The sequence below is a fragment of the Athene cunicularia genome, assembly GCF_003259725.1.
Source record: "Athene cunicularia isolate RWA chromosome 6 unlocalized genomic scaffold, athCun1 chr6_part1, whole genome shotgun sequence".
NCBI lineage: Eukaryota > Metazoa > Chordata > Aves > Strigiformes > Strigidae > Athene > Athene cunicularia.
Genome location: NW_020799105.1, coordinates 4,797,940 through 4,825,150, shown reverse-complemented (window position 1 = coordinate 4,825,150; position 27,211 = coordinate 4,797,940). Strand labels below are relative to the sequence as shown.

General features: G+C 54.6%; 2 protein-coding genes across 2 annotated transcripts in view; one reads left to right on the top strand and one right to left on the bottom strand.

Annotated features, from left to right (window-relative positions):
• FBXL15 (F-box and leucine rich repeat protein 15) overlaps window positions 1-8,252 on the bottom strand; it is a 21,219-nt gene extending 12,967 nt beyond the window's left edge. Inside the window, exons 1-2 of the mRNA XM_026851580.1 lie at window positions 8,240-8,252; window positions 7,619-7,624 (exon numbers count right to left, since the gene is read on the bottom strand). The gene's annotated coding sequence lies outside the window, so the exon portion shown is untranslated. The remainder of the gene's footprint in view (window positions 1-7,618; window positions 7,625-8,239) is intronic.
• PSD (pleckstrin and Sec7 domain containing) overlaps window positions 1-27,211 on the top strand; it is a 44,639-nt gene that overhangs the window by 8,760 nt on the left and 8,668 nt on the right. Inside the window, exons 3-11 of the mRNA XM_026851473.1 lie at window positions 2,697-3,600; window positions 3,680-3,782; window positions 4,296-4,764; window positions 10,455-10,895; window positions 20,301-20,501; window positions 20,993-21,073; window positions 21,637-21,749; window positions 22,565-22,623; window positions 23,181-23,270. Of these exons, the coding sequence (XP_026707274.1) occupies window positions 2,824-3,600; window positions 3,680-3,782; window positions 4,296-4,764; window positions 10,455-10,895; window positions 20,301-20,501; window positions 20,993-21,073; window positions 21,637-21,749; window positions 22,565-22,623; window positions 23,181-23,270 (2,334 nt within the window). The 5' untranslated portion in view covers window positions 2,697-2,823. The remainder of the gene's footprint in view (window positions 1-2,696; window positions 3,601-3,679; window positions 3,783-4,295; window positions 4,765-10,454; window positions 10,896-20,300; window positions 20,502-20,992; window positions 21,074-21,636; window positions 21,750-22,564; window positions 22,624-23,180; window positions 23,271-27,211) is intronic.

Here is a 27,211-nt window from a genome sequence, read left to right as displayed (position 1 = left end):
GCGGGAGGGAGCGGGCGGGCGGCTCCGCCGGCTCCCCCCCACCCGGGGGGGCTCCCTGCTCATCCGGATGGATGTCACATCCACTCAGGGCTGATCCCGCCGAGACGGGAGGTGCCAGGCGAGGGCGGCCGGGCTGGAGGGGCCGGGGAGGGAAGGGCAGGCTCAGCTCCAGCTTGGAGGTGGGGCACGTCCCCCTGCCTCGACACTCTCTTCAGGAAGGAGTCCCCTGTTTGTCCCACAGCCCCACGGCTGCCAGGCACCCATCCCCTATCACCACTGCGTGTCCCGAAACAGCTCCGTGTCTCTCCAGAGTGCAGCGATACCTCCTAGGGCCCTTGCTGCCCCAGCTCCATCAGGTGGCCAGCACCCACAGCCTGGTTTCCCCATTCCCTGCCCCACTGCTGACTGCGGTACCATGTCTGGCACATATATACGGCCCGTGGTGTGAATTCACCCTCCAGCTCTGCACCTCTTGCTTTCCTCCCATCCCTGTCCCATCGTTTGCCCGTTCCCCTTGCATCCTCTGCCAGCTCCTGCGCGTTATCCCCATACACCCTGGCGTGGGTGTGCTCTTCCTCCGCAGCGTGAGCAGCTCCTGCTGTCTGCTGCCTTCACCCTGCATCACCCCGCTCAGCCAGGCAAGCGTCTGCACGGGCAGTAACTGTCTCCCACTGCACTGGGCACAGCTCGAAGCAAGGGCCGGGAAAAATCCCTCTATATCCCTTTGGCCGCTAAGAAGGGGCAGGCCAGAGAAGCAAGTTTCTTGTTGTGTATAGATGTTTTATTGAACAGTTGAAATCCCCCACTGATGTGCAGCTCCCAGCTATCACACTGCTCCTGAGTTTTTCTCTTTGAACGCATGCCCTGGGCTGCCCGGGCAGCCTCCTTGTAAACTTCCCTTTGCAGGACTTCTGCCTTCAGGCAGTGAGACCAGCAAGGCTCCCTTCAGCTCACTGGTGCCTTACAGCCCAGCCCATTCATCACAGTGATTTAAAGAGCATCAGTCTGATTCATGATTTAAATCGGCAAGCAGGAAGCCTTAGCTCCATCATTGATTTTTCATCTCTGTTACATTTGTGCTTTTTAACTTTTATTATTAAAGAAAAACTCACTCTGCTGGATAGTGTAGCCATCCAGCTTTGGTGGCTTGCAGGCAGGCATGGCCTTTACTCTGTATTTGATAATTCTCCTTTGATAACCAGGAGGACATGCTGTGCTTATCCCATTTATTTTAGCAATAACTCACATGTATTGTGATAGGCTGTCTTTTGTAGATTTGTTATGTTACAGAGAATGCCAACTATTCCTAGTGATAACTTTTTTCCCTTGGTGCGTGTGTCAGTCCACATTGAGATAAAAAGTGGAGTTTCATTTGAAATTTATAAACCCCACATTTTATTATTTATCAGTTAGCTTCAGCAACCTTGAGTGTGAACACAACCATAACAGGAGAAAAAGGCTGTAAAAACAGTAACCAGTGAGTGTATTTTTGAGGTGAGTGAATTATAGATTGCTGCTGCTCAGCAGGAGCCAAATTTTTTAGCAGTGTGATAATGCAGATAGATGGGCGCCTGCCCCACGGTCATGATTTGGGCTATTTTATTAAGAGTTATGTCTCTGCATCTCTGAAGCCTAAACACAATTGAAAATCCAGCCTCATATCCTCCAGGAATTCAATCCTGTCTGGTTTGTACTCAGAAACAGGGAGAAGAAATCATACTTTCCTCTATTTCCAACTGTCATTTGGTTTCTCACTTTCAAATGATGAGATCTAAGTGAAGGGCTTAGCATCTCAGCATCTGTCAGAAGGCAAAAGCAGCCAAGACAGTCTTCTCTGCATACCAAGAATTCAGAGAAAATCAGGGAAGGATGAGTACAAGTTTTAGCTCTGCTGGGAGAAAGAAACATGTCAGCAGCCCTGACAGTGGCACTGATGGGGCTCCAGGTCCTGCCTTCCCCTGCAGCTCCCTACCCACAGCTGTGGACTGGCTGGTCTCACCTCTGGATAAGGTCTCTGGGCAGAGGCAGGCAGGCAGGTAAGCTGTGTGCAGGGAGGGCATGCTCCATTCCGCCAGGGCAGGACTGTTGCAACCACTGCTTTTTGGATCTGCTGGTGTTGACAGCTCTGTCTGTGCCACCAATAGCAGCTGTGGCATGTGCTGGTGACACACTTTAAGCCCAGTCTGACCTCCAAAGAGGCTTCTTGCCCATGCTGCTTGTGTTACACTCCTCAAGCAAGTGTAATTGGAGGATGTCTCAGTGATCCAGTGTATCTTTTTTTTTTTTCTTCCCCCTTATTGAAGTGATTTTAGTAGGCTGTGGGTAGTAAATATATTCAACCTAATGTAGGATGAATGAAACCCATTTTAAACTGCATAGTGTGCTCTCTTGGTGTGTCTGGGGTGCTGGTCTGTGGGGGAAGTGCCTGAGCATCCTAACACCCTGGAAAGAAAGCAAACCAGGTTCCTGGGGACTGAGCAAAGGGCTGCCAGCATCCCTGCAGTGGTGCTGGTGTGATGCCCACAATGAACCTCACCTGCTTCTTGCAGCAGGATGAGATTTGAAGGGGGTTGTCTCACCTGAAGCATCTCTTTCTCCTGCTGTGAGGGCAGGGCACCTTTTGCCTGACCTTCTCATGGCCCACGGACTCCTTGTGTCCTCCCTCCCCTAACTAGCTCTCCTCGCCCTTGTTTCAGGGCTGCCTGAGGATGTGTCGCCCCTCAACTTGGCCATCATCTCAGGGGTGCTGGGAACCCGCCTCACCGTCCCTGTGTCACCCTGCTGGGCTCCAGACCTGACACCTCTGTGCCCTCCCCCGGTGGGATGGCGCAGGCAGGGGGACCCGTTCGTTTCCACCCTGAGGAGGGCTGCGCCGCATCGCCCCCACCGTTCGCCCGCGGGGTGGACCGGAGGCCCTGGCTGGTGGAGGGGAGCCCCGAGGTCGGGAGGCACAGCCCCCCGTGCTGCCTCACCCCCAATCTCAATGCAGGCCGCCTCCACCTCCTGCGCAGGGGCCTGGCCCCCGATGTCCGCCACTGCCCCCTTGGCCTCTACAACAGCACTGGTTCCTTGGCCCGCAAGCCAGCAGAGGCAGCTCACTTCGGCAACGGGAGCTGCCTGGGCACGGGACGCCTGACAGCGCCCTGCACCCCACAGCGGGGCCGGCCCAGCCCGGCGCTCTCCTCCCTGGGCAGCCGCAGCCCGCTGGTGGCAGCGGCCTCGGAGGGACACAGCTCTATCGTCACCTTCCGCTTCATTGAGAAGGCCAGCGTGCAGACCCTGGGCTGCCTGCCGCCCCCCCAGCCCCACTGGGAGAATGGCCCCCGCAGCCTCAGCTGCAGCCTGGAGCTCGGCGGGGACGCAGGGTCCCCCCAGCCCCTGCCCCTGCTGCAGGAGCGGCTCCTGCGCACGCTGAAGCTGGAGGCCTCCACATCCGACCCACTCCTGGCTGAGGGCAGGACCCCAGGGGGAACACGTCCCAGTGGGAAGGAGCCCTGTCCCCTCAACACCGACTGCCTCTGCTGCTCCCTTGCCAATGGGCTGCCAGAGGACTTCTCTGCCTTCGCCAGGAGCCCCCTGAAGCCAGAGTCCCGACCCCAGGTAGGTGTCGGGGTGCCCCACACCGGGAGTGGGCTCTGCCCCAAGGTCCATTGCCTACTCACCACTCTCCCCTCTGCAGGGCAGTGCCTGGCCGTACCCCCGGCAGAGTTCAGCCCATGCCCAGCGCATCGCCAGGGCCAAGTGGGAATTCTTCTACGGCTCCTCAGATGGCCCAAAACCAGGTAAGAAGCAGCAGGGGACACCCTTCATCTGGACCAACCTCTCCTTTGCTAGTCTGAATAGTTGTTGGGACTCCCCCCAGGGCTGCCCATCCCTCAGGACTTGTTGGTGCCCACCAGACAGCCAAGACCCCCCCAAGATCAGCCAGCCTGTGTCCTCCTTGGGCCAGATCTTGCAGGCACCAGCTTCCCTGCAGAGTCCCCTGTGGCTGTGCAAAGCATCACACAAAGGGGGTGATGCAGAACCCTGACCCTGCGCAACCCTCTGCTGCCTCTGCAGAAGGGCTTTGGGGTTCAGATGCGGGCTGAGGGCTGTCTGTGGGTGCACTAGCACTGACAGAACCTTGTCTCTGCCTCTCCTACCCCTATTCCATCTGGCTCCTCCTCTCCATTTCCCAATGTCCATCACACGTGTAACCCCACTCTTGGGGTGTGTGTGAGATGCCATGGGAGTGGCTCCCCAGCACTCTCCAGCACAGCTCCCCATGGCTCTGAGTGCTCGGTGCTCCCTTGCAGGTTCCTCTGCCCCTGACTCCGCTCCCCTAGCTGAGCCCCTCCAGAAGCCTGTCTGCCCACTGCCTACTGAGCCACCGGACCTGGTGCCCGAGCACAGCCTGAGCCATGTGGAGGTGGAGATAGAGATGTCGCCTCTGGGTGGCCAGAAACCTGGCTCCTGCGAGACTGGGATTATAAAGAGGACGGTGAAGTATTCTGAGACAGACCTGGACACTGTGCCGCTAAGGTGCTATCGTGAAACCAACATCGATGATATCCTGGCCGAGAAGGAGGAGGTGGATTCAGCAATTGAGAGCCAGAAGGACAGTGAGAGTAACCCAAGCTTTGGGGGCACACCAGGCAGGAGGAACAGTACGCCAGATGAGCTCCCTGTCCCAGGCGCTGGCTGCCTGAAGGATGGACTGCAGGACGAGGACATGGATGAAGATGATGAGGTGTTTGAGGCAACAAGGAAGGAGAACAGGGAAAGGTGAGGCTCCATGAGTGAGGGCAAAAAGCTCTTCTCACTCTCCCTATTGACCCCTGCATGGCAAAACAGGCTCTGCCAAAAGAGTGTCTGAGCCAAAAATCCCAGTAGCTCCATGTGAGCTCTGTGTAGGGGTCAGATGGGGTCCTGAATCTCCCGGCTGGGGTTGGGATTAGGACTGGTGCTGGGACCAGGCCTGGGAGGGGGTCCTCACTGTCCTGTGGAAAGAGTAGGGCAGCACAGGTGTTGCAGCCCTGGGTGCTGTGCCTTGGGCTTTGCTCCCCTTGGGGTGAGCCCTGCAGCTTAGGTCACCTGGTTGAGCTTAGGCTTCCTAGGATGAGTCCCCCCAAAGTAAATTGCATCCTGCCCCAATGCTGCTGGATGTTGGGATGACAGTGTTGGGACACCTGAGCCAAAGTTGTATCCTGGAGCTGTTGTGTGCTGGCAGGCTCTGCTGGGTTGCCCTCTCCTCTGCAGACGGCTCTGCTTTAGCTGCAAGATTAATCCCTTTTACTTGGCTTCAGTAGGTATTTGCCGTGTTTGGGAAAGAGTAGGGGATATGTTGGGCTGGAAAAAACCTTTTGTTGTCTTTTGTGTCATTTTTCACTTGTGTGGCAAAAAACCCTGTCCCAGGAGGCTGATGGAGTGGGTGACACCAAGGTTATCATTCAGTTGCCCACCTGTGGCAGCTAATGCCATCTGAGCTACCATCTGCCCTGTGCCAGGCACTGGCAATTAGGACCTATGAGATGGTGTTTTGGCTTGGCGTCATGAGATTCTGCCTGTGGAATGTCCTCTGGAGTGATGGTTTGACCATGAGGAGTGACAGGCATCATCCACCTGCCCCAGGAGACATCAGGAGGGGAAGGAGCTCCAGAGCACTGTGTGGGACAGCCACCTGGAGGGGAAGGGCCCTGGCAAGGAGTGGGAGATGCCTGTGTATGCAGGCAGTGGTATCCAAGGGCATCTCCTGATATGTGTATTGGCAAAGAGTCGGGTGAGATGAAGGGGCTCAGCATCATCAGCAAATGCTCTGCAGGAGTGGGGAGAGGTCTTGCCTGGGAAGCACAAAGCCAGGGTGATGCCTGGGATGTCACATGGTAGCATGTGCTCATCTAGCTGTGCAAAAGATAGTCAGGGAGTGTTTAGGTGGAAGAAAAGAAAAAGAGAGGTTTTGATGTTAGTGGTGGGAAAAGATATTGAAAATATAACTTCCAGTGCTGCTCTTGCACTGGGAAGGAGAAGCATGAAGATGGTGGGCTGATGGGGAGGGAAGGTGTGCGTCCTGACCAGAGCTGGGCTTCTGGCGGTTTGTCCAGCCCTTGTATCTCTAGTGGAGGGGACAGATACATCCCTCCCTGCTGCCCTCCCTGTCCTCAAAAACTTTGGGTTCTAGAGAAATCCTGAAAATAAGCTTTTTTTTTTTTTTTTCCTAAATGAATAGTGATGGAAGTTTTGAGTAAGGTGTAAAGTTATTATTAGTGCAAGGAAGTTCTCCAAGTTACTGTAACGATTACCTTGCATAGTGATACTTTATTTCCAAGTATGTTCTAGACCACTACAAGTCCTACGAGCTGTATGAGCTCCTATGACCCTCTGAAACACCTTTCTGTAGCTTCCCAGACAGCGCTGAAAGCTTGGATGTGTCCTTAAATGCATCATTGCCCTTAAAAGACAGTGCTCGCAATATAATTACCAATGTGTATATAGGAGCGTCATGTTCATTTTACCATTTGTAGACCAATGGGGTTTTTTTTGCTTTGCAGCCCCCTGAATATTCCCCAGATAGATGCAGACCTTGTGGGCAGCATCTTGAAAATCACGAGCCTCAAGCTGCGAGCTTGTTTAGCGCCTGCATCAGAGCCCTGGGTTTTTGCTTACGCACTGTTTCTGAGCTCTGCAGCTGCAGTCCTCTTCCCTGTTTAACAGTCACCAGTATTGATGTTTTCTACTTAAAGCTTTCTGCTTTGCTTGCTCACAGGAGGGGTGATACTGTGTGATTAAGAAGTCCCCTGGGCTCCCCAGAGCCAGCACTGTTCTACTGCTGCAGGAGCTGCTGTACCTCAGGCCTGTCCTGGTAGCTGAGAAGGACCAGCTCTACAAAATTACTGAAGCACCTTTGGATGCTGATTTGCAGCATTTAGACATGTAAATATCTTTGAAAGTCTAGCCTTAAGGGTTTAGCACACTTTGCAAGGGGAATTTTGGGTTGGTACTATCTTGATGTCCTTCAAATTCTGGCCAAAAGGCAGCATCTTTGGTGTTTTACCCTCCCAAAATAAGAGAGCATGCTAACAGCTAAAAAAATCCAACACCAAATCAAACGAGACATGGAAAGCAATGAAAGAAATGGTGTTTTCTTCCAGCAAATCCACTCCATGAATGTAATTAGAGTTAGATCTATGGACTCTAATGACTAACCTAAGCTTTTACTGTCTTTATTCCCATTAGTCCCAGAGAGCCAAGACCTGTCTGTAAGAGCAGGCTCAACTCCCTTCCTCCCCAAGCATCATCGGCAGACATGCTGGCTAAGTTGGAGGCGGGGCCCGTCTTGGCCCACAGCACGGGTGCCTTGGGCTGATAAGAGAGAAGAGGCTTTGCTGGGGGTGCCCTGCTCCCCTGAGAGTGTGGACAGCTGGTGGGCGGCAGAGACGTTTTTTCTCCCTCCGAGCAGAGCAGCCTTGCCTAGGAAAGCCCTTGGATCTGCTACCTGGAGAGCCTTTCCAGAGCCTTTGTGCTCACTGCTTGGTATTGAGCAAATAGCTGCAGGACAAGCCTTGTTGGGGATTAAAAAAAAAATGGTTATGGACTTTGATTTCATCAAAGACTTAACCATAACACCTGGCAGGTTCTTAACCTGCCTCTGATGTGTTGTGCTGAGGCTGAGCCTCTGTCCCAGAGCTCAACGTGGCCATGGAGCCACAGCTCAGGGTGATGCTCCCGCATTCCACAGGCTCAGGCTGGAGAGGGGATGCTCAGGGTGATTGCTGGCAGGCACCTGCCAATGAGCTGGGGTGGTGCCTGCAGCTTGTTGGGAAGGACTGGGGGCAGAATGACCTCAGCGTGATGGTGGGGACATGGCAAGAGGATGTGGACAGCTGGGGAGGGACTGCAGCGCCTGTGGTTGGCGCCTGTGGTTGGTACCTGTGGCTGAGCACAGGTTGAAGTTAGGATACTGAGCCCTAAGAGCAGACAGCTTCCAGACTGGAGGTGATGTGCAAAGGAGCCTGGGGAGAGTACAAGGAGCTGCTGGGGCTTTGTTCAGAGAAGGATAAAGTTGAGGGGATGTTGGGTGGTGCTGTATGGCCTCACCTTCTTTGCGCTGAGCTGGGATCCCCACGCAGCACCTGCCATGCCTGTGTAGGCAGGAGGAGTGAGGTATAGCTGAGGCAGTCAGGGGTCTGGATGGTCACAGGAGCATTTATCAGAGAGAGAAAACTGCTGAGGGCCTGAGAAGAGAGATTCCCCTCTTTCCCACCCCCACCAGGGGTGGCACAGCTCTGCAGCACCAGGCAGGGAGAACAGGGTGAGCCCCCATCAGATGCAGCTGCTGAGGCCCAGGTGCTCAAACCCCTGTGGTCCCTGCAGGCAGACCTTTTCTTGAAGTGCTGCTGGATTTAGCACTAACATGCAATGCAGTATGGCTGTCGGCTCCCAGGATCCTCTTCCCCTCTGTACCAGCTTCACCCTCTCCCAGGGAAGGCTCACTGCCTCTCCCACCCCATGTCAAGACTGAAAATCTATTTGCTTTCCTGCTGCCTTTGCGCAATGCTCGATTACAGCCTCTGCGTCTCCTCCCCTCTGCTCCTCCCAACTGCGGTTGTCTGTGCTTGATGACAGTGCAGTGACCCTTCCTGTGGGGCCAGAGAGGAGCACAGGGGGAGCTGGGCAGCACTGCAGGGGCTGATGGAGTATCTAGGTCTGAGCAGGAGTGGTATATGTAGGCAGCATTGTGCCTGTGCTGCTGTGACTAGATCCTTCTGGAGCTGAACGGCTTTGTGCTTGATATTTCGGTATGGAGAGATTACTTCCAGAGCTCAGATGGTGTGGACAAAACCAGCTGTGTTTTTATTGTGGCTTGGTGACAATATAGTTGATCACAAGAATGAGCCCAGCTCCCTCTCCTGGGAACAAGGTCTCTTCCGTCCTCTGGTGCTGACCTCCTCGGCAGAGCCTGTCACACTCCTTATGGATTCAAGGCACAAAACAAAGTCAGCAGCATTAGCTCAGTTTAGTAGCACACAGCTGGGTAGTAAGGACAGTGAATGCACATTCGCATCTGTGAAGCTCATCTGCAGATGTTAGAGGCCTCTTCTGCCTAGTCCTTGCCAGAAAGCCACACCAGAGGTGGCTGCTCCTGGGGCTTCTACAGGAATGGTAAGAGCATTGAGTGGTGCTGCACAGCCAGGGAAACGCTGGTGCATGGGTGAGAGTGGCCTCCACCCTGCCTTGCTTACCTGTGCCTGGCTTTGCTGAGCTCCCCTTGAAGCCAGCCAGCACTCTGGGGGCGTCAAGCTGCCAGCTCTTGGCCTGCTGAAGTAATCAGGGTGAGATTTTTGAGCGGTATCTGAAGGCTAATCAATGATAATCATTTGGCGTTGTAACAGCAACGCATCTTCTGAGCCCTCTGTATGAAGCTGTTTGTTCATACAAATGTTATGACAAGCTGGAGCAGTTCGTCTCCTTTAATCAGAGGAGAGAGTGGCATAACAAGTGCTTTTCTGCTGCTTTAATAAAAGCAAAGTGTCTTATGAGTAAAGTAGGCTTTTAGGCCTGTTTTTAGGCTGAAGTATTGATATTCCCTGGGTTGGAAATGTCCCTGCTGTCACATGCTCAGATGGATGGGCAGGCTGCATTTCATTTACAGGACAAAACAGTCAGGGCTTCAGGGTACTCTGCCTCATTTACAAGACAAAATGTTCTGGGCTTCAGGGTTTAGAAACTCCTGTGCTGGGCTGGACCCAGACCTGCATTGGAGACAGGCTGGGCCTTCCTGTGGGGCTGATCCTCATCAAGATGATGAGCCAGGACAAAGACTGGCCCCTAGGATATAGGCCAGCTCAGGTCCCCAAGCCCAGAGCTGGGTTTGAGGCTTCCTCCGTACTGCCTGGGAAAACCTGGATCTCAGCATTGCCTTGTGCTGAGTCCCAGATGTCTCCTGGGACCAGCCAGCAGACCTTGCAGGTGGGTGTTAGTCATGTCTTGAGCATGGTGCTCAGCGACCATGGTGCTTCATTCATGGAGGAAGGTGCCCCACTGTCCTGAGCAGCTTCAGGAGGAGCCTTCTGGGTGCTGGGAGCTCTGAAGGCTCATAGAAAATTCAACCACTTCCAGATTTGCTTGGAAATGGAGCTGAACCACATCTTGCTTCTGGCGCTTGAGCCCTTTATTGGATCTAAGCTCAAGTCGAGGGGCTGGGAGCAGTAGCCATCTCATAAGCTCCTTATGAGGATGAGCCACTAAAGGAACAAAAGTCTGTGGCGCATTAGAGAAGCATATTTCTGGAGGAAGGCTAGCTCAGTCCCTCTTGACATGATGTCTTGGGTGGGCAAGGCCTTTCCTTGGAGGTCTACAGATGTTCAGAGTAGATTTCTGCCTTCCCTGGTTTCCTTCTGGAGCAGCATGAGGGCTTTCATTTTGGGGCTTTGATCCCTTGCTCCTCAGTGACTAGTTCTCACTTTCTTTCCCTCTAGGATCATGGACAAAGACACACAGGGTATGCTCAAGTCTCCAGTGCCCTTCCTCCTAGGGCACAGCCTCTCCAAGGATGGCATGGACTCTTTCAGCAAGCATTTTGAAAGCATCATGGAGTCCCATCGAGCCAAAGGCACATCTTACACCAGCCTGGACTCCATTGACATCCTCTCCTCCCCAGCCCACACCCATGAGACGTTTTTCACTTTTGATCTCCCAACCCTCACCCCAGAAATACAGGGACAGATCCGAGACAGTGCCAAGCTGATCAAGGAGAACTTTGCTCCTCTGGCTCACTTGGAGCTGGACTCTGGGACCAGTTCAGCCACAGATGCCCCCTGGACGGAGAGGGAGGAGCGGGGGAGACGAAGGAAGGGTGCTCAGCACAGCCCTTGTCACTCAGAGGACAGCTTTGGTACTCCCTTGGCCTCCAACATGAGGTGAGTGACCAAAGTTACTTGCTGTCCAGCTGGACCACCAAGGCTTGCTGTGGAGTCTAACCCTGTGTGGTGTGTTTTTCAGCCAGAGCCTAACCTGTGTTGCTGGGGAAGAGGGAAAGGATCAGGACTGAGTGTGATGGATTTTCTGTGAAGTGCCTGATCAGGCCAGTGACCACCATGGTGTTGTGGTAGGCATGTCAGTGGGAGCGCATCTTTTTCATCTTTGCCAGCTTTGTTGGTGCTGGAGGGCTGTGAGGTTTCCTACAGCCTAGGAAGGAGGGAGTCCCAGGACTTCAATCCCATAGTGATTCCCATTGCAGGATAGTCCAACATCCATGGTGTCTGTGGAAAGAGACCAGTCAGAAGTCAAGTACCAGTATAAAATTAACAGGCTTTCCCTTCTGGAGGCCAAGACTTCCTGATACTGATGCATCTCTTACCATCCAAGTAGCAGTCTCCTGTTTCTTGAGGACAGGAGTCCCATGGTCTTGTACCTATTGCCCTGGCTTCCCGAACCTCCTCAGCCTTATGTATTTTTGGAGATGGAGGGCAGAGATGAGCACAGTCCACCAGAGTCTCCCTGTACATTGCTCCAAGCCTGCCTGCACCTGGGCTCAGGATGGCTGTCCCATGTCTGGGGAGATCTCTAGTGGAGTGGGCTGGGAGAGCTCAGCCCCACCACTTCCAACCTGTTCCTGTGTGAGACCATGTCCAGGCTGAGACACTACCTTCCTGTGCTCCTTCCCCTTCCAACAAGGTCTTGGGTGGAAACACGTGATATGGCAGGTTGGTGGGCCATATCTTTTCCCTTTCCAGGGTACACTCATCTGAAGTGTGGTCAGATCAGGTCTGGATGTCAGGTCTGGTCAGTGGTTCAGCTGCAGACCTGGCAACTCTCAGAGAACTTGGTGTCTCAGTCATGCCCGCTCTGACCTTCCTAATTGCATTGCCTCCCTGCAAGGTCTCTTTGCCCAGTGACCTTCTGTGCAATGCCAGAGCCTCCTGAAGCCCTCATCCACTCTCTAGGATTTGGTCTTTTCCACACCAAACTTTTTTGGGTTTGGTCTTCTCCAGACCAAACCTATGTCACTTATGGTCACTACCTGTGCCATCTTTGCAGGCTCAACTTGGGGTGGCCAGGTGGGAATCTGAGCTCTGTGTCCTCTCTGGTATCTGCAGTCAAGAGAGGAGAGTGGAAGAGAGTGGGGTATCACATCTGCTCTGTGGCTCCTGGATCACTTCTAGGGCATTTTGGGGCAGAGTTAGACCTTTCCTCTCTTTGGGACACGTTGGGTCATGGTGGCACAGAGTCCAGGCAAGGTTTGTGCGGTAAAACTGGTGATGTGTGAGAGGCACAAGGCAGAGAAGGATGGCAGTATCCAGCCATGATCCATGCTTTCTGCTGGAAGAATTGGCTTCCTATTCCTCTGCCAAGGCAAGGGACTGAAACAGAACACCCTGGAGAAACAGAGGACAGTGTCTGACTTGCCATCCACAGGGTGCCGTCATACCACAGCAACACCACCACAAGAACATGGGAGGGAGTGAGGGTGCAGAGACACAGCTGGCAGCAGGAATGGTAATGAGGTGGCTTAACAGAGGTTTTTCCTTACTGGTTTATAGTCAGCCGAGCACGGAGCATGCCGGCAGTGCCAAGGATGCTGTGACACTGTGCTCCCCTCCCAGCTCAGGTTTCAGAGCAGCGATGGGCTGCAGCACAGGCCATGGAGGGGTGTTGTATTGCTGTCCAAACTGCTTTGGATCATTGCTGAGCCCACCTTCACTGAGCCTTTTGTCTTCTCCTTTTCCAGCCCTCACAATCAGGAGTGCCTCTGCTTTGGTGGCAGGATAGCCCAGAGGAAACCCAGTTACAGCCGTCACTTCACTCCCTGGCCTGGGGACCTCAAGGCTTGGGCTTTCCCTAGCACCATAAACACCAACCTTGCCTTCTGTTACACATGCACATGGAGTCCCAAGCAACTATCTTTCCCCATTTAGAAACAATTCCCTTGCTTATCGGTAGGTCCCTAAATAGCCTTCTCTTAGTCTTGTTCAGGGCCTGTTTCTTGCTCACCTCCTGGGTTGCAGTGATATTCAGACCCACTGTGTTGCCCTGCAGCAGGTGAGCAGGTGCCCTGGCTCCAGCAGTGACCTGAAGCAGAGACTGCAGGAAAGATGGTGAGAAATGAAGCTTGGGGGAGCAGGACCCTGCCACAGGCCCTCAGCAGGCAGCACCCCAGCTTTCTGCTCCCTGGCATGGAGCGAGTCTCCCCTCGGAGCTCCCGTGGGTGATGGCAGACAGGGAGGCAGGTGTGGTTGGGATCTGCTGTCTTGTGTAGTGGGGAGGAGTGGAGACTGGGACTGGGAGCAGGAACTAGTCTGGTAAGCAGGGAAGGCATGGGGTACCAGGGCCTGAGACAGCCCATCATCTGCAGGGTCAGTCAGGAGGCAAGGCTCTCTGGCAAGGGAGAGGTGCAAGAAGTTTCCTCTTTCCCTGTCATTGGTGCTACCAACTTTCCAGACTGAGTGGAGCTGACCATGAAACTGAAGCTTCCCAAGTAGTCTGAGGAAGAATTGGCTGAGCTGATTATTCAGTTTCCTATGAGCTGGAATCAGTGGCTCCTAGTGCCAGGGCTGATCTGCTCAAGCAGGGAGTATCCTTGTGATACTTCCACTAAGGGGCATTTATTGGAAATTGCTGGGGAAAGGAGTTAAGGAACCTCTGCAGCCATTGTAATGCAACATCACCCGTGCCAGCAGAGCCAGAGCGGGGCATTCACCACTGCCCGCATTCACCACTGCCCACATTCACAAGCAGTACAGACTGACTGCCACCAGCTCAGATGGACTGGGGACCCCGGGCAGGGGGGCTCTGCAGTGAAGGCTGTCAGTCTCAAGGTTGTTGGAGGTGACCTCAGGCTGCAGGACTTTGGCTGGTGATGAACACCAGCAGGTCTAGGCCTGTGTGTGCTGCCCTGTGGCTGTTCCCCTTGTGCTCCCAAAATCTTTGGTTTAACTGTTGCAGTGTTTGGGGTCAGGGTCTGGGATGGGGGTGGCCCTGCAGCCTGTGACTTTCCATCTCTCCTGGTGGCAAGCATGGCCAAGCCAGTGATGCCCCCTGCATTGCTGGGGAGATGTGGTGTCCCCTGCGGCTGGTGGCCTCAGTGCATGCAGCCTCACAGCTCACTCCAAGGCTCTGGTGTCCCTCAGCCTGCAATAGCCTGAGACCATGCTTTTATCCTGACCTTGTATGTGGGGAGTGTGCCTAAGTGCAGACCCATTGAGGCCTCCTTGGGCTTTGGGATGCCTGTGTCTCCTCCAAGTGGGATCCCAGTGTGTGACCTTCTCCCTGCCCCTGCACAGACAGACACCCCACAGTGGCACCCCCAGCATGGCAGAGACTCCATGAGTAGGTTATTGCCCTATTTTGGCAGAGGGTGAAGGTGTGCAGGTATCCAGCTCTCGCTGGGCAGAGGGCTGCAGTTAAAGCAGTCTCCCCCGGGTCTGTGACGGTGACCTGCAGAGCGTGTGTGGGGGCATAGCCCTACTAGGGGCATCCCTGTAGGCCTGGGGGGGCTGGCGAAGAACAGATGGGTGCTGATGAGATGGCAGGGGGGCAGCCCTGGGGACTGCAGGAAGGTCTCTCCTGTGGTGACAGCCACACTTTTGCAACTGCAGGTCCAGATTGCTGGACTTGGCTGCACTGCCAGGGACAAGCGGGTGCGTTCCCATACACAGGCAGCCCAGGACTGCTGGCTCTGCAGGCAGGCACTGCAGGTTGTGGGGCGTCAGCCCCAGAGGGATGTAAATGGACAAATTGCATGTCCCTGGAGGTGCAAGCCCCCTGAAATCCAGCCACTCAACTTCCCTTGCCCATCCCACTCCTCCGGAGCCAGCCTTGGCCCCGGGCATAGCCATGCTAGTCCCTGAGGAGTGCCAGCTGAGGGAGGGGATGTGACATGCTCCCCTCTGGAGAGGCAAGCGAGGCAGGCTCTGCCAGGACCTGAATCGTGGACATCGCCTGAGGTGGGACAGAAAGAACGGCAGGCAGGAGAAGCAGCAGCAAAGGAAGGGGCTGCAAACCTCCTAGTGAAAAGGGCCAGATGCCACAGTGAGGGGCAGCACGCCCGGAGCCTCGCTAGAGGGAGAGCTCAGCCCTGGAGCTGCGGCTGCTGGGGAAGGACCGGAGAGCCTGTAGGTCTGGCAGCCGCCCCAGGCGGAGGTTGCGCCGGGAGTCAAACCGTCTTCCCTGCCAGATCTCGGCTGCTAGCATGTGCTGGAGCACCAAGGCCCTGCCAATAAGCACTGCTGTGTTTCTTTATAAGGTCCCTTTTGTTACTGCAGCGATCCGTGAGCCGCTGCCCCTCCCCTTCCTGAGGCCAGCGCAGGTCTCAGCTGGCCTGAGCTCCCAGGTGCCACTGGGCAAACTGGTGAGATGATGCCCTGAGGGCTGTGCTCAGTTTGGGCCCCGTGGGGTGGATTCAGGGTGTGATGTGGGAGGTTGGGGTGTGAGGGCTGAGCAGAGGAAGGAGAGCAACGAGGAAAGGATGGAGATAGAGGAAGGAGGGGATGGTATGAGGTGGAAGCACAGGAAGGGGACAAGGCTGGGGCACAGGATGAAGAGGTCTCCCTACAAGCATTGGCATGACAAGAAATGAGGCACAAGCCTGGGGGGGATTTTCCATCAAGCATTTCCATGTTGAGCCATGAAGGGCAGCAGGAGCTGGGACACAGGAGGTATCAGCCCACTGTGGCATGGAGGAGCTGGCAGGGCTGCCCACAGAGGCACAAGCAATGGCACATCTCTGTGGGATGTAGCCCTTTGTGTCAGGTGTTAAATCCAGCCCCTGGGTCTGACCCAGAGACCCCAGGCTGGGCTTTTTCCAAGGGTTCGAGAGACCCAGGTTTCCCTGCGCTGACCCCATGGCATCTGTGTCTGAAGAAAACAACCCTCCACCCAGCAGGTGAGTAACCAGATTTTAAGGCTCTCAGCTAGGTCCAGAAATTCTTTGGTGGGATTGCAGAGCCAGCTTCTGTCCTCTGCAGGAGCAGTTGTACCCCCCACAAGAGGGGCTGCTGGGATGGGGTGATGGAGGACAGGCAGACATCTCCAGAGAGGGCTGGTGCTGCAGGGGAGGTCTGGAAGTCTGCAGAGAAACAGGACTGAGGAGGGGCACAGCTGCCCAAAGTTCCTGGATCTGACGGCAGTTACACTGGTGGGTGCCACTGTGGCTGGGTGATTTGAGGGCTAGGGTGGACTCCAGAGCTGCCAGAAAGCAGGACCAGCCCTGCCTATGGTTTGAGGCTGGCATGGCTGACCTTCAAGTGTCCTCCCAGCCCTAACTTCAATTCTGTGAGAAATGAACCAGCCCAGATCTTTGCTGTCATAAATCAAAGTCGCTCCGCTGAGACCGATGGAGGGAGCTGCGTTTATTTAGCTCAGCCAAAGATCCGGTCTGGTACATTCTTAGCAGTGATATTAGGCAGGCTGGACTCGCTTGGCAGAGGCATCGGGCATCAAGGGCAAAGTTCTTCTCTGTCCTACACAGATGTCCCTCACAGACTCAGACCAAGCTCCCTGCCCTGCCCCTTCATGGTGTAGGATACAAACCAGCCTCCCATGGGGAGCAAGTGGCACTTGGGTTGTGGTTGGAGGTTTTGGATTTCCTACAGCAGGTCTCTCACCTGGATATGTGTCAGGCAGGACCTGGACAACCCGGGAGCTCAGCCACAAACTTCTAGCTGAAACCAATGGCCACCTGGCTCAGCCTGTCCCCAGGGTTGTCTCTCCTTCCCCGCTCCTCAGGAGCAGGGTATTGGTGCAGGTAGGGTCCCACCATGCAGGTACAGCGTGGGGAGGGTCCCACCATGCAGATACATCCCTGCTGGCAGCCAGGAGATGGAGGTCAGCCCTTCAGGGCAGGCTTTGCTGAAGCAGTGCCTTATTGCTGCCCCACATCCAGGAGAGGTTTGCTCCTGGTTGCTGGCAGCCATGGAGAGAAAACATGGTGCTGAGTGAGCCTGGTTTGTGGTGGCAAAGTGGAGAGGACATCGAGGCTCCTGCAGTGACATGCTGCATTGCAGCCAGGGAGGGTGCTGCGGTTTCTCCTGCTGGGCTCTGTGCAGCCAGCTAGAGGAGGAATATTGGGGTGAGATCAGGATCCGGCTCCAGCAAAGGAGCGTTTGGCCCCAGGAAGTTACATCTGGGCCCTGGAAAAGTATCTGGCCCGGGAGAAGGAATGTCTGTGGTGTGGTGGCCCTGAGCAGGACCATGGTCCTGCAGCAGCTCCCCAGGGCTGGGAGCATAACACAGCCCTCGTGCTGAGCTGCGATGGGAGGTGACTGGTGAAGAGCCTCTGTCCTGAGGCCAGCCCTGAGCTCAATCACGTCCCTTCCTTGCAGAGACCTCCAGAAGGGCCTCGCTGCTGCTGACACAGGTGCTGGGGACCTGGGCTTTCTAGCGAGCAGCTCTGAGGAGGCAGGGGGACCTTTGCTCCTGGCTATGTGGGGTACAGCAGTGACTGTCCTAGGCGGGCAGTGGGGAGAGGGATGAGCTAGCACTGGGTCCACTCAGGGATGACTCATTTCAGGCACACTGAGGATACTTGCACAATACCAAATTTGATCTTTATTCCTTAAGTGTGGGCCAGTTCTCGGGTTGAAAATGTATCTAATCTAAAAAATATTATCCCAGTGTTTCTTCAAGCCAAACTGAAATGTCACTTTAGAAAGTACACTAAAAAAAAACCCACCCTGAGACATTAGCTCATTGGCAAGAAAATTAACATCACCTCAGTTGTCTCAGACATGTACACGTCTCTTTGCTCTGTTCTCCGTTTGCTTGAGGATTGGTCTCTTGGTTTTCTCTCTTTAGGCTGCACGTTCTCCAAGCCAGCTGGGGCTTTGAGTGGTGACAGACAGGTGCCACAAATGGGGCACTCCCAGCCTATCGAGGCTGATGGTCCATATTTAAAAGCATGAGAGCGACTTGAGTGTTGGAAGAAAACCTCTTTCATGGCATGGCTGGATAGTGCCTCATCCTGAGAGCAAAGTTATGCTTTCCTGATGTAAAACCCCAAATCAGTATGGGGAGTTTGTGAGGGAGGAGAGAGAAGATTCTACTGGTAGAGCTGCTTTGAGACCCAGGCTGTGATGCCTGCATGCCCATTGCAAGAAGCAAGGCAAGAATTTCAGCCACGGATTGGAAGCCTGCAGGGAGATACAGATATTGAAGGACAAGAGAAGCTTTGTAAATGGCCCCATGCCTGGATGCTCAGCGCTAGGTAGGAAAGCTGAGGACCACAGATTGAGAAGAGAGATCATGGGGGAAGACTCAGAGCTCTATATTTTCCCCTGGAGGCTCCAGAAACTGGCCATGTGAGGGAGGACAAACTCTCAGGCAGGACAGGCAAGGTCCAGAAGGGTATCAGGAGATTTTAGTGATGGTGGTTGAGAAGAATTAAAAGGTCTTCACAGGGTGAATGAGGAGCTGCTTGCTCTGGAGGTGCAGCTGGAGCATGGGGAGTGGTGAAGGGGTGGCTTTGAGTTTTGTAGCTCAACCTATGGCTGGAAAAACAGCCTTGGAGCTGCTGGGCTGAGAAGGGGACAGTGCCTGTGACCCTGTGTTAACAGATAGAATTTTAGTGAAAAATACACTCACCACAACCCATGGCCAACAAGTGATAGTTGCTGGGATGGATTAATCTGTTCTGCTGCTGGAAAGCAAAGAGAGCATGAGCCCTCTCCTTGGCTGAAGGCACAGTGGCTGCAGCCACACAAGGAGCCGAAGTGGGGCAAGGTGTGTGCCCAGCAGTGGCCCGGCAGCACCCAGCCTGTTCTGCTGTCAGGTGCCCCCCGGGGTGGCTTTGGCCTTGCCAGTCAGTGCAGGCACAGCTGAAGGGCAGCAGGCACCAGGGCCCACACCATTAACATCTTTGGATGCAGCCACCCTGTTTTAGGAGAAGAGATTTTAGGCAGGTGGGAGGGATACCCACAGGACAGGGTGTGCTAGTGATGTGGACAGTGATGCTGGAAGCCTTCTACCCAGCACAGCTCCGCAGAGCAGGCAGACACAGAGCTGGTGAGCTCCTAGTGATCTTGTGGCCACTCTCGTGGCTGCTCCCACCAGGGTGGCATGTGGTGGTGGGCAGGCTTCCTGAGGAGGCCTGGAGCCAAATGAGCACAGATCTGTCCTGGACACTCATGCAGGTCTTACCACAGTCACTGCTCAGCATGCCAAGCTCAGCGGTGGTCTGAGCCAAGTGCATCTCCCCAGGGACTTGCAGGGTGTTAGAGCTGCTTTCACCAGGGAAGTGTCTGGCCCATAGATTGGAGCCCAGAGCAGCTTCTCCTGATGCAAGGCACCTGGGCATGCCAGGAGGGTGGGAGAAAGGTGCCCAAGAGCTCCCTAAGGCACAGGGCAGCCTGTCAGTGCTGCACAGGGCTTCCCTGGGATGAGCAGTGCTGAGCAGCAAGGAGGCTCATCCTTGGTGGAAGTAAGCGGAGCCTCAAGGAAATTGTCCTGGGTAACTAGCTCAGTAGAGCAGGCCTCTTAAAAGTCAATTAGAGACTTAAAAATAAATCAGACTGGAACATTGCGAGAGCTGCCAGAAAATTTGGGCAAGGTCAGAGTTGCTTAATGTTCGTTGTTGATTAGATTCAACCAGCTTTTTGGTTGGGATAACTTCTGAGCTGCTGAGTCAGACTGCTTCAGGGGCTAAGCCAAAAGCATCTCCTAACATGGCCATTTAAGGCATGGTGGGCTGAGAGCTGATGGGCAGCCTGAAGAAGACAGTGCACCCCACTGTGGGCTGGGAGGCTGTGGGGGTTTCCTTCATCTTTGTCCCCTCTGCTTTGGTTTTCACTTCTGTGAAGTGCTTTTAAGTTGGTGGGTGGGAAAAGGCAAGCAAAGGAATAATAGTTGTCTTGTCTTGAGTAGAAACTGCACTTGAGAGCAGCACGAGGAGTTTGTCCAGGTTAAAAAAATGAGTGCAGAGCTGTAGGACAGCATGTGATGTGCACATGCTTCTGTTCCAAGTCTCTGCTACGGCTGAGCTTGGCAGAGCCTGAGCCCACACATGCAGCTTTACAGGCTTAGGGTGGGGGACTTCAGAGCAGTTGTTCTGTCTCTCTAGATCCAGTTTGGACGTGGGTTTGAGTGCCTTCGTCCTGTCATTAGTCACTGGGGCTGTCTTGTCACCCCACCTCTCCTCCAGCCACATCCCCAAACCTTCCCTTAGCTCCCAGACCTGACCTTGGAGTGTCTCTAACTGATGTTGTTCATCCTGGGTCCCAGCAGTGTGTAGCTGGTTTCCAAAGCAGGGTGACGAACCTGCGTTTCCCAAGAAGTTGAACAAAGAGATGATCTCTAGGCAGGCTAACATAGAACGTCCCTTCCCATTGCAGCGACCACCCCCTGAGCCAGCTGGTTTCGGACTCAGACTCGGAGATGGACAGTGTGGAGCAGCTGGCCCTGGGCAGTACAGACACTCTCTCCAATGGACACAAGGCTGACCTGGAGGCTGCTAAACGCCTGGCCAAGAGGCTCTACAACCTGGATGGCTTTAAAAAAGCAGATGTGGCCCGCCACTTGGGGAAGAAGTACGTGTGGGTATTCTCAAGGAGTGTTCCATTCTGCAAGGGGCCCACCTGCACCTGCAGTGCACCCACAGCTGCTACCCTTGCAGGTCACTGCTCTGGCAGGACCCCAAAGATCACTCCCCATGACTGGTACATCTGTACCAAGTGTTCCCTCTAAAGGTTTTAAAATCTAAGAGACCTACAGGTTTTGGTACCTTCCTACCATGACTGCATCTTGGATGCTTCAGGAAGGTGTTGAGGGGGACAGCTAGCTGACCTCTCATGGGCTCTTCCAGCTCTAGCTTCTTCATTTTCTGTTACATACCCAGTATTGCCATTGGATCTGTGGGTGACTTCTCTGAGTTTCATGGGAGTGTGGTGCATCTCTGTCCTCAGTATGCTTCCCATAGACCTGGGGAGCTCCCAGCCTCCTAGAATCCACCCCACCCCTGTGTGCCTTTGGCTGTCTTCATTGTCTGGTTGATCCCACTCTTGCCCTCTCACCTTTTCTATTTCAGCAACGAGTTCAGCAGGATGGTGGCAGGGGAATATCTGAAGTTCTTTGTGTTCACGGGGATGAGCTTGGACCAGGCTCTCAGGTCAGAGCTGAGTCTGTGTACATGTGTGTATGTATGGTGGCCACCCAAGTGGGATCCCAGCAGACGGTGCCCTCTGCAGCTCTGCACCCACACAGAGATCTGCAGGAGCAGGCAGGCCCTATGTCTCCCACCTAGAGGTCTCCTTACCTCTTAAATAAGGGACAGTGATTCCCAAAGTGGTGTCTCAGCCACAAACCCAAGAAAGAGCACTCCTGGTCTTAACTCAATGGTCAGTGCAATTTGGTGATTGGTGACTGTCAGGTTCACCTGGGACTGGCTGTCCAGGCCTTGAGCCCAGACCCTCCTGGTGTTACCCCACCTCTTTTCCCGGTGTAGTCCCTGGGGCTGGCTGTAGGTCTCTGCGATGTGCCAGCAGGGTATGGTGCTATGGGTTTTTAAGGGGAGCCCTGCAGTGGGTTGGGAGGGATGCACGATGGCAGGGCTTCATCCAGCGCATATGGGGGTCTCCAAACCAGAAAGCACAGCTCCACTCTTGCACAGGGTGGGTTAGAGAAGCTGCTGGTGGGCTTCATGTGTGACCAACACTGCTGCTGCTTCTTCAGATCCTTTCTAAAGGAGCTGGCCTTGATGGGAGAGACTCAAGAACGAGAGCGAGTGCTGGCTCATTTTTCCCAGCGCTATTACGAGTGTAATCCCAACGCCATCTCTTCAGAGGGTAAGAAACTCTGCATGTCTGTGTGTGCATGTGTTTCAAGTGAGCCCATGTGTTTGTCAGCCCGATGAAGGTGCTCAAAATAAAATCAGAGAGCAGGCTGAGAGCCTGTACTGACACCTTAGGAGACATCCCCAGTTATGGAGATGACATTTCCCTCAAATGACAGATGCTTTCGATTTTTTTTTTTATAAAAAAACCCTGCTCCAGTTGGATCATGAATAATTAGGGTTCAACCCATCCTTAATTGTGACTTTGAACAGATTAGCACAAGAGGCAAGAGAAGGCCCTCCTCCCCAAATAGACCCCAGCCCTCCGATCCTCAGTTCAGGGAATAGCCAGGTGAGAAAACATGGGTACCCAGCATTCCAGGCAGCACAGACACGCACTTTGTACCGTTTCATGTCTTTTTGCCTCTCCTGTGTGCATTCACGTGCTGGGTCTGCTCTGGGCTGGCTCTGGGGCAGGTGAGGGCTGGCTGGCAGAGGGCTGTGCTGGTCCCACCTTGCCATGCTAGGAGCTCTGCAGGATTAGCTGCAGCATTGCTGCTTGGCTGAAGGGGCTGCAGGCTTGAAAGGGAGTTTGTATGCTCAAGTTTAGGACCACCTTTAATTCAGTGGCCTCCTACCTACTCACCCGCATGCTGGCAGCACCGTGCTGACTGCTGTGTGCCCCGTGGGCCTGGCGTGGGAGGAATGGGCTTGGGGCTGTTTGGGGACTTGGAGTCCCCTTGCCCTGCCTGAGATGCCAAGGGGCTGGAGCACCAGCTGCAGGGCTGAGATGGGGACACTAATTTCTGTCCTGTGCTTCTGCTGCAGACGGAGCCCACACCCTCACCTGTGCCCTGATGTTACTAAACACGGATCTGCATGGACACGTAAGTTCTAACTGCCATCAGCCCCATCTGTACCTGCACTCTCTGACCCCACCACCCCGTACTGTAGGTGCTGGGCTAAGAGCAAGGACTTGCAAGGACAGAGCCCTGTGAGCAGGAGGCACAAGACCCTGGGCCTGCAAGGGCTGGTCATCCCTAATGTGTCTGGGGTGGAGACAGGAGAAAGGCTGAATGAGAGGAGCAGCTGGTGAAGGAGAGAGTGGGACTTTGGAGAGAATGTGCTGAGCTGGAAGATGTGGAGATGGGATGACGACAGAAGAGAGAAGTGAACAGGGAGTGAAGATGGGAATGAGACTCTAAAACCAGCTGCCATTGGGAGCGGGTAGCTCCCAACTTGGAAAAAAAAGGAGGCTATTTAAAACTTCCAGAGTCTAGGCAAAGCTAACAGCTTCCCCACACCTGCAAGCAGCCTCCCTGGCTTGTCCCTCATCCCGCTGCAGAGATGGAGGGTCTGTTCCTGGGCTGTGGGACCTGCTCCAGCCAGCACCAGTCCCTAGCCTGAAGATAACCCCCACATTTCTCTCCCCCAATTCCCCCAGAACATTGGGAAGAGAATGTCCTGCTCCGACTTCATTGGCAACTTGGAGGGACTCAATGGAGGCACTGATTTCCCCAAGGAGCTGCTCAAGGTAAATTCGATCGGTCTCCCTGGCCAGCCAAGCAGCAGGAGCAAAAGTGAGAGCTTTGGGCAGGATCACATGGATGGCTATGTGGGATGCAATGAATGTGTCCATCCTCATGCAGGAATGGTGGTGGTCCCTTGGCCTACAGTTTTCCTCCTACTTTGCTGAGGGGGACATGGGCTGCTCTATTGCCCCGGGAGGATGCTGGAGCTCCAGCTGTGGTCCTTATTCCCTCGCTGCTCTTGCTGTACCTGCATCGCAGGCCAAGGGCCACCTGTGGGGGCAGCTTACTAGGGTTGGTTTGCCCAGCTGCAGTGGTGCTCGACCTTCCTGGCTCCCTAGAGCACTGGATCCCAAAGCTGTGGCCAGGCTTTGCAACTGGAGCCATCTCCAGTGGCAGAGGGAACATTTCTGGTGACATGGGCAAGGCATGATGGGGAGGATGGGGTGGTGGTTAATCCCCGGAGCTGGGAACTCACCACACTGGTGTGACTGGGGGACTCCTTCCTTCTCCCTGCCTGACCCAGTTTCCAGCAGGGCTTGGCCAGGGAGGGCAGTGTTCAGTGAGCACCTCTGGCCTTGAACTGCTGGGCTTCTCTGGCATTGCCTGTTCTTGGGAGGGTTTTGTGAGCTGCCATCCCCACATCTTGGGCGTTGGAAATAGTCTTAGATCCCATGGAATCTGTGGGCAGAAACCACCATTGCTGTCGGTAAAGTGCTACAGCTGACAAATACTTGTGATGTGGAAGATGGGTTCCCACAGGGTGCTGGAGCCATGACGGGGGGAGATGGTCGATGAAAAGAGGCAACAGAGTGTGAAAAGCTGAGCTTCCCTTTCAGCCTCTGTGGGTCTATTCCTGGCTGTGTCGCTCACCTCATCATTGAGGGGTTACCAGCAGCTCTCAATAGGGCTGTCCTCCCTCTCAGCCCACGCTTGACCAGTAAAAAGAGTTACTCAAGAAAAATTCTCCTCTAATTTTAAACCGAGCTCCAGAAGAGGCTTTAAGCACCCAAAATGGAATAGAAACATCCAAAATCAGGACCCTGAACCCCTGACCTCCAGTGCTGCTGTGCCCTGGAGCATCCAAGCTCTGCAAGCTCCTTGCGTGCCCCCTCTGCAGCCCTCAGCACTTCACAGTTGAGTAGCTGCACTTCAGGACCTGCCCCATCCCTATTAAACTTCACCCTCAAAAGTACCAGAAGTTTAAACATGCGAGATCAAGTTATCCCATCACATCCCAGCCAGTGGGAAATAGAGCAGCAAGGAAGTGCCAGGAAGCTATAGGCTTTCTCTCATGGGTAGGGGCCAAGACCTTTGCTGGGTGTAAGGGAGTGGTGGGAGGCTGCAGCGCTGCAGCACAGCCCTGCACAGCTCTGCCCGCAGCCCAGCAGTGGGGAGGCTGTTCTGCTAAAAATGGCCTGTTCCCTCTGCAGCTGCGGTGCTTCCCACTGCTGCTTTTCAGCCGCCTCTGTACGGGAGCCATGCTGGGGAGGGGGAGCGAAAGGCAGCGTGAAGAACCGTGCTCAGGGCAGGCTGCAGCTCCTCACCTGGAGCACTGCTCCACTTTGGGGAGCCTCTGCCCGTGCAAGGGGAAGCAGTGTCCTGGGGTGGGTAAGATGGGAAAAGTGGTTGGCCTGTGCTGGGGAGGGGGTCAGCAAGGAACAGCACCTGAAGGGGCTGTGCCCCCACTGGGCAGCTTTTGCCAGGCTCAGCTGGAGAAGACGCCCTCTCCATTCTGCATCCCGCTTTCGGCAGCTTAGTGCTTTGGTTCCCACACAGGCTCAGGGGGCAGAGAAATGGGGAAAGGCTTTCCCACTGCCTGTGTAAGCCTGCTCTTGCCCCTTTACCATGTATAGGATGCTGCTTCCTCAGCAGACATGGCTGGCGGGCAGTGCCTGGGGACTGAGGCTCCTGTGCAAGTGTGCTGCACAGCTGGCTGGCTAATTTTAGCACTCCAGGAGCACACGCATTTCCTAAGGGCAGCTGGGGAGGGGAAGGACTGGCAAGCTTCACAGGAGCTTCCAAAAGCTCAGGGCTGGGTCTGGGGCAGCTCCAGCAGTGCAGAAGGGTGCTGGGGGCTCTTCCAGGCCTGCCTGGGGAGATAGTGCAGGCTGCTACCCCACAGGCTTCAGAGCTGGAGCAATGGAGGTGGCCTTCACCCACAGTGCTCGCCACCAGGGAATGGGGACAGCAGGGCAGGACCTATGTGGCTGTAGGGGACACAAGGCCACCATTCCCTGTGATGGGGGACAGCATCAGGAATAGACCTGTGGGGAGCCCAGGCACTCTCCTTGTCTCTGGCTGCAGGGAGTCCCAAGACAAATGCAGCATAATGCCTGAGAGCGGGTGGCAGCCTGAGTCAGACGAGAACTTTATCTGCTACTAGATAATACATGTAAACAATCCCAGTTTTATGTAGAAGAAATGAAAACACTTGAAAGCGTGTGCTTTCACAGCTGAGCACCACGTCCCCCTCACTGGCAGTGCCTTACTGTGCCCTGCACGGCACTATTGCTGGAGATAAGACAGCAATGCCTTACCAGCACTGCTGCTGGAAACCCTTTCCTCTGGCTCTGAAAGCTCCCCTGGAGAATCGTACTCTGAAGGCAGGGCTGCCTAGCTCCTCCAACTCGGGGTCCTCCCCACAGGCACAGGGACCCATGCCTGGGATATAAGAACCCATATAATGCTGTGACTGAGAATGCCCATATCTGCAGTCTTGGACCCAAACTCCTGTGGCCAAATGAAGGCAGCTGCCTGCCCAGCAAGGAAGGAGGCAAAGCGGGATGTCCTGGAGCTGGTGGTGTTTTGGTTAGCTCTTGAGATGTTGCTCTTCTTTTGTCAGTGTGATTTTAGCCCAGGACCCCTGGGATTTCACTCACTGTTGCTGGTTGTCTGTTATATTTCAGATGTGGATTTGACCTTTACATGATTGATCACTGTGTGGAGCCTTAGTTCTTCTCCATCTTCCTTACTCTTTTAGCTTAACCTTGTGCTTCACTGGCTGGCCGCAACACAGTATGGTCAAATCAGACCCCATTTCTCCCCCGCGCTGCTTAGCGATTGAAGGAGTGAGTGAAATCTGTGCTGCCTTCCAGCCTAGGAGCCCAGAGCACTTCAGAGATGTTAATGAATTAAGCCTGACAATACAGTTGTGTCCCCGGGGGCGGAAGGTAGGATGGGCCCCCACCTTCCAGCTTGGAGGCACAACGGCAGGGCTCAGACGCTTAGAGTGCTGGGTAAGTGATTAGCAATGTGGGAAGAAAGCCCTGGCTCCCACCTCTGAGCTATAATCAGGGAAACGCTTGCTCAGTCTAATCCCCCGGGCTATTATTTTTTTTGCCTGTTTCCCCAGGGATCGATACGCTGCCCCGCCCCTGTCTCCCGTGGCTCCCCCCGGCCTCAGGGGCAGTCCAGCACATTTGATGTGCCAGGCACCCATGCCCCCTCCCTCACAAGTTTTGCCCAGCGATCACTATGCCAAGCAGTTAGGACAGAGTGGAAAATTTCCCCTTCTCTACTGGCCGCATCTCCTACTCAGTCAAGCCTAAGTAAATTACGCATCAATCCTCATGCCTTCTGCAAGGATGCCCAGCCCTTGCTTCTTCACAGGAACAGCTGCCTGGAGCATCTATGTTCTGCCCTTGACCACCTGCGCGGCTCCAGCTAGTAATTTTTCTGGCCAGACCTCGAAAGGATGGGCAGGAGGGTTAAGTGTGGGGCGTGCACTGAAGATGGAAGGTCTGAGCACACATCTCCACCGGGCCCGTCTCTTACCAGTCCGGTCCTTCGGAGGTCCCTGGTGTGGGCTGGCCTGCAGCAGCAGCTCTGAAGCCTGCCCAGCTGGCACAGAGCGGAGGTGCCGCCCGGCCGCTGGAGCTTAGGAGATGTCACCACCGCTGCCCCCAGCCCCATGAGCCCCCGAGGGTCCAGCCGCCGGCTCCCG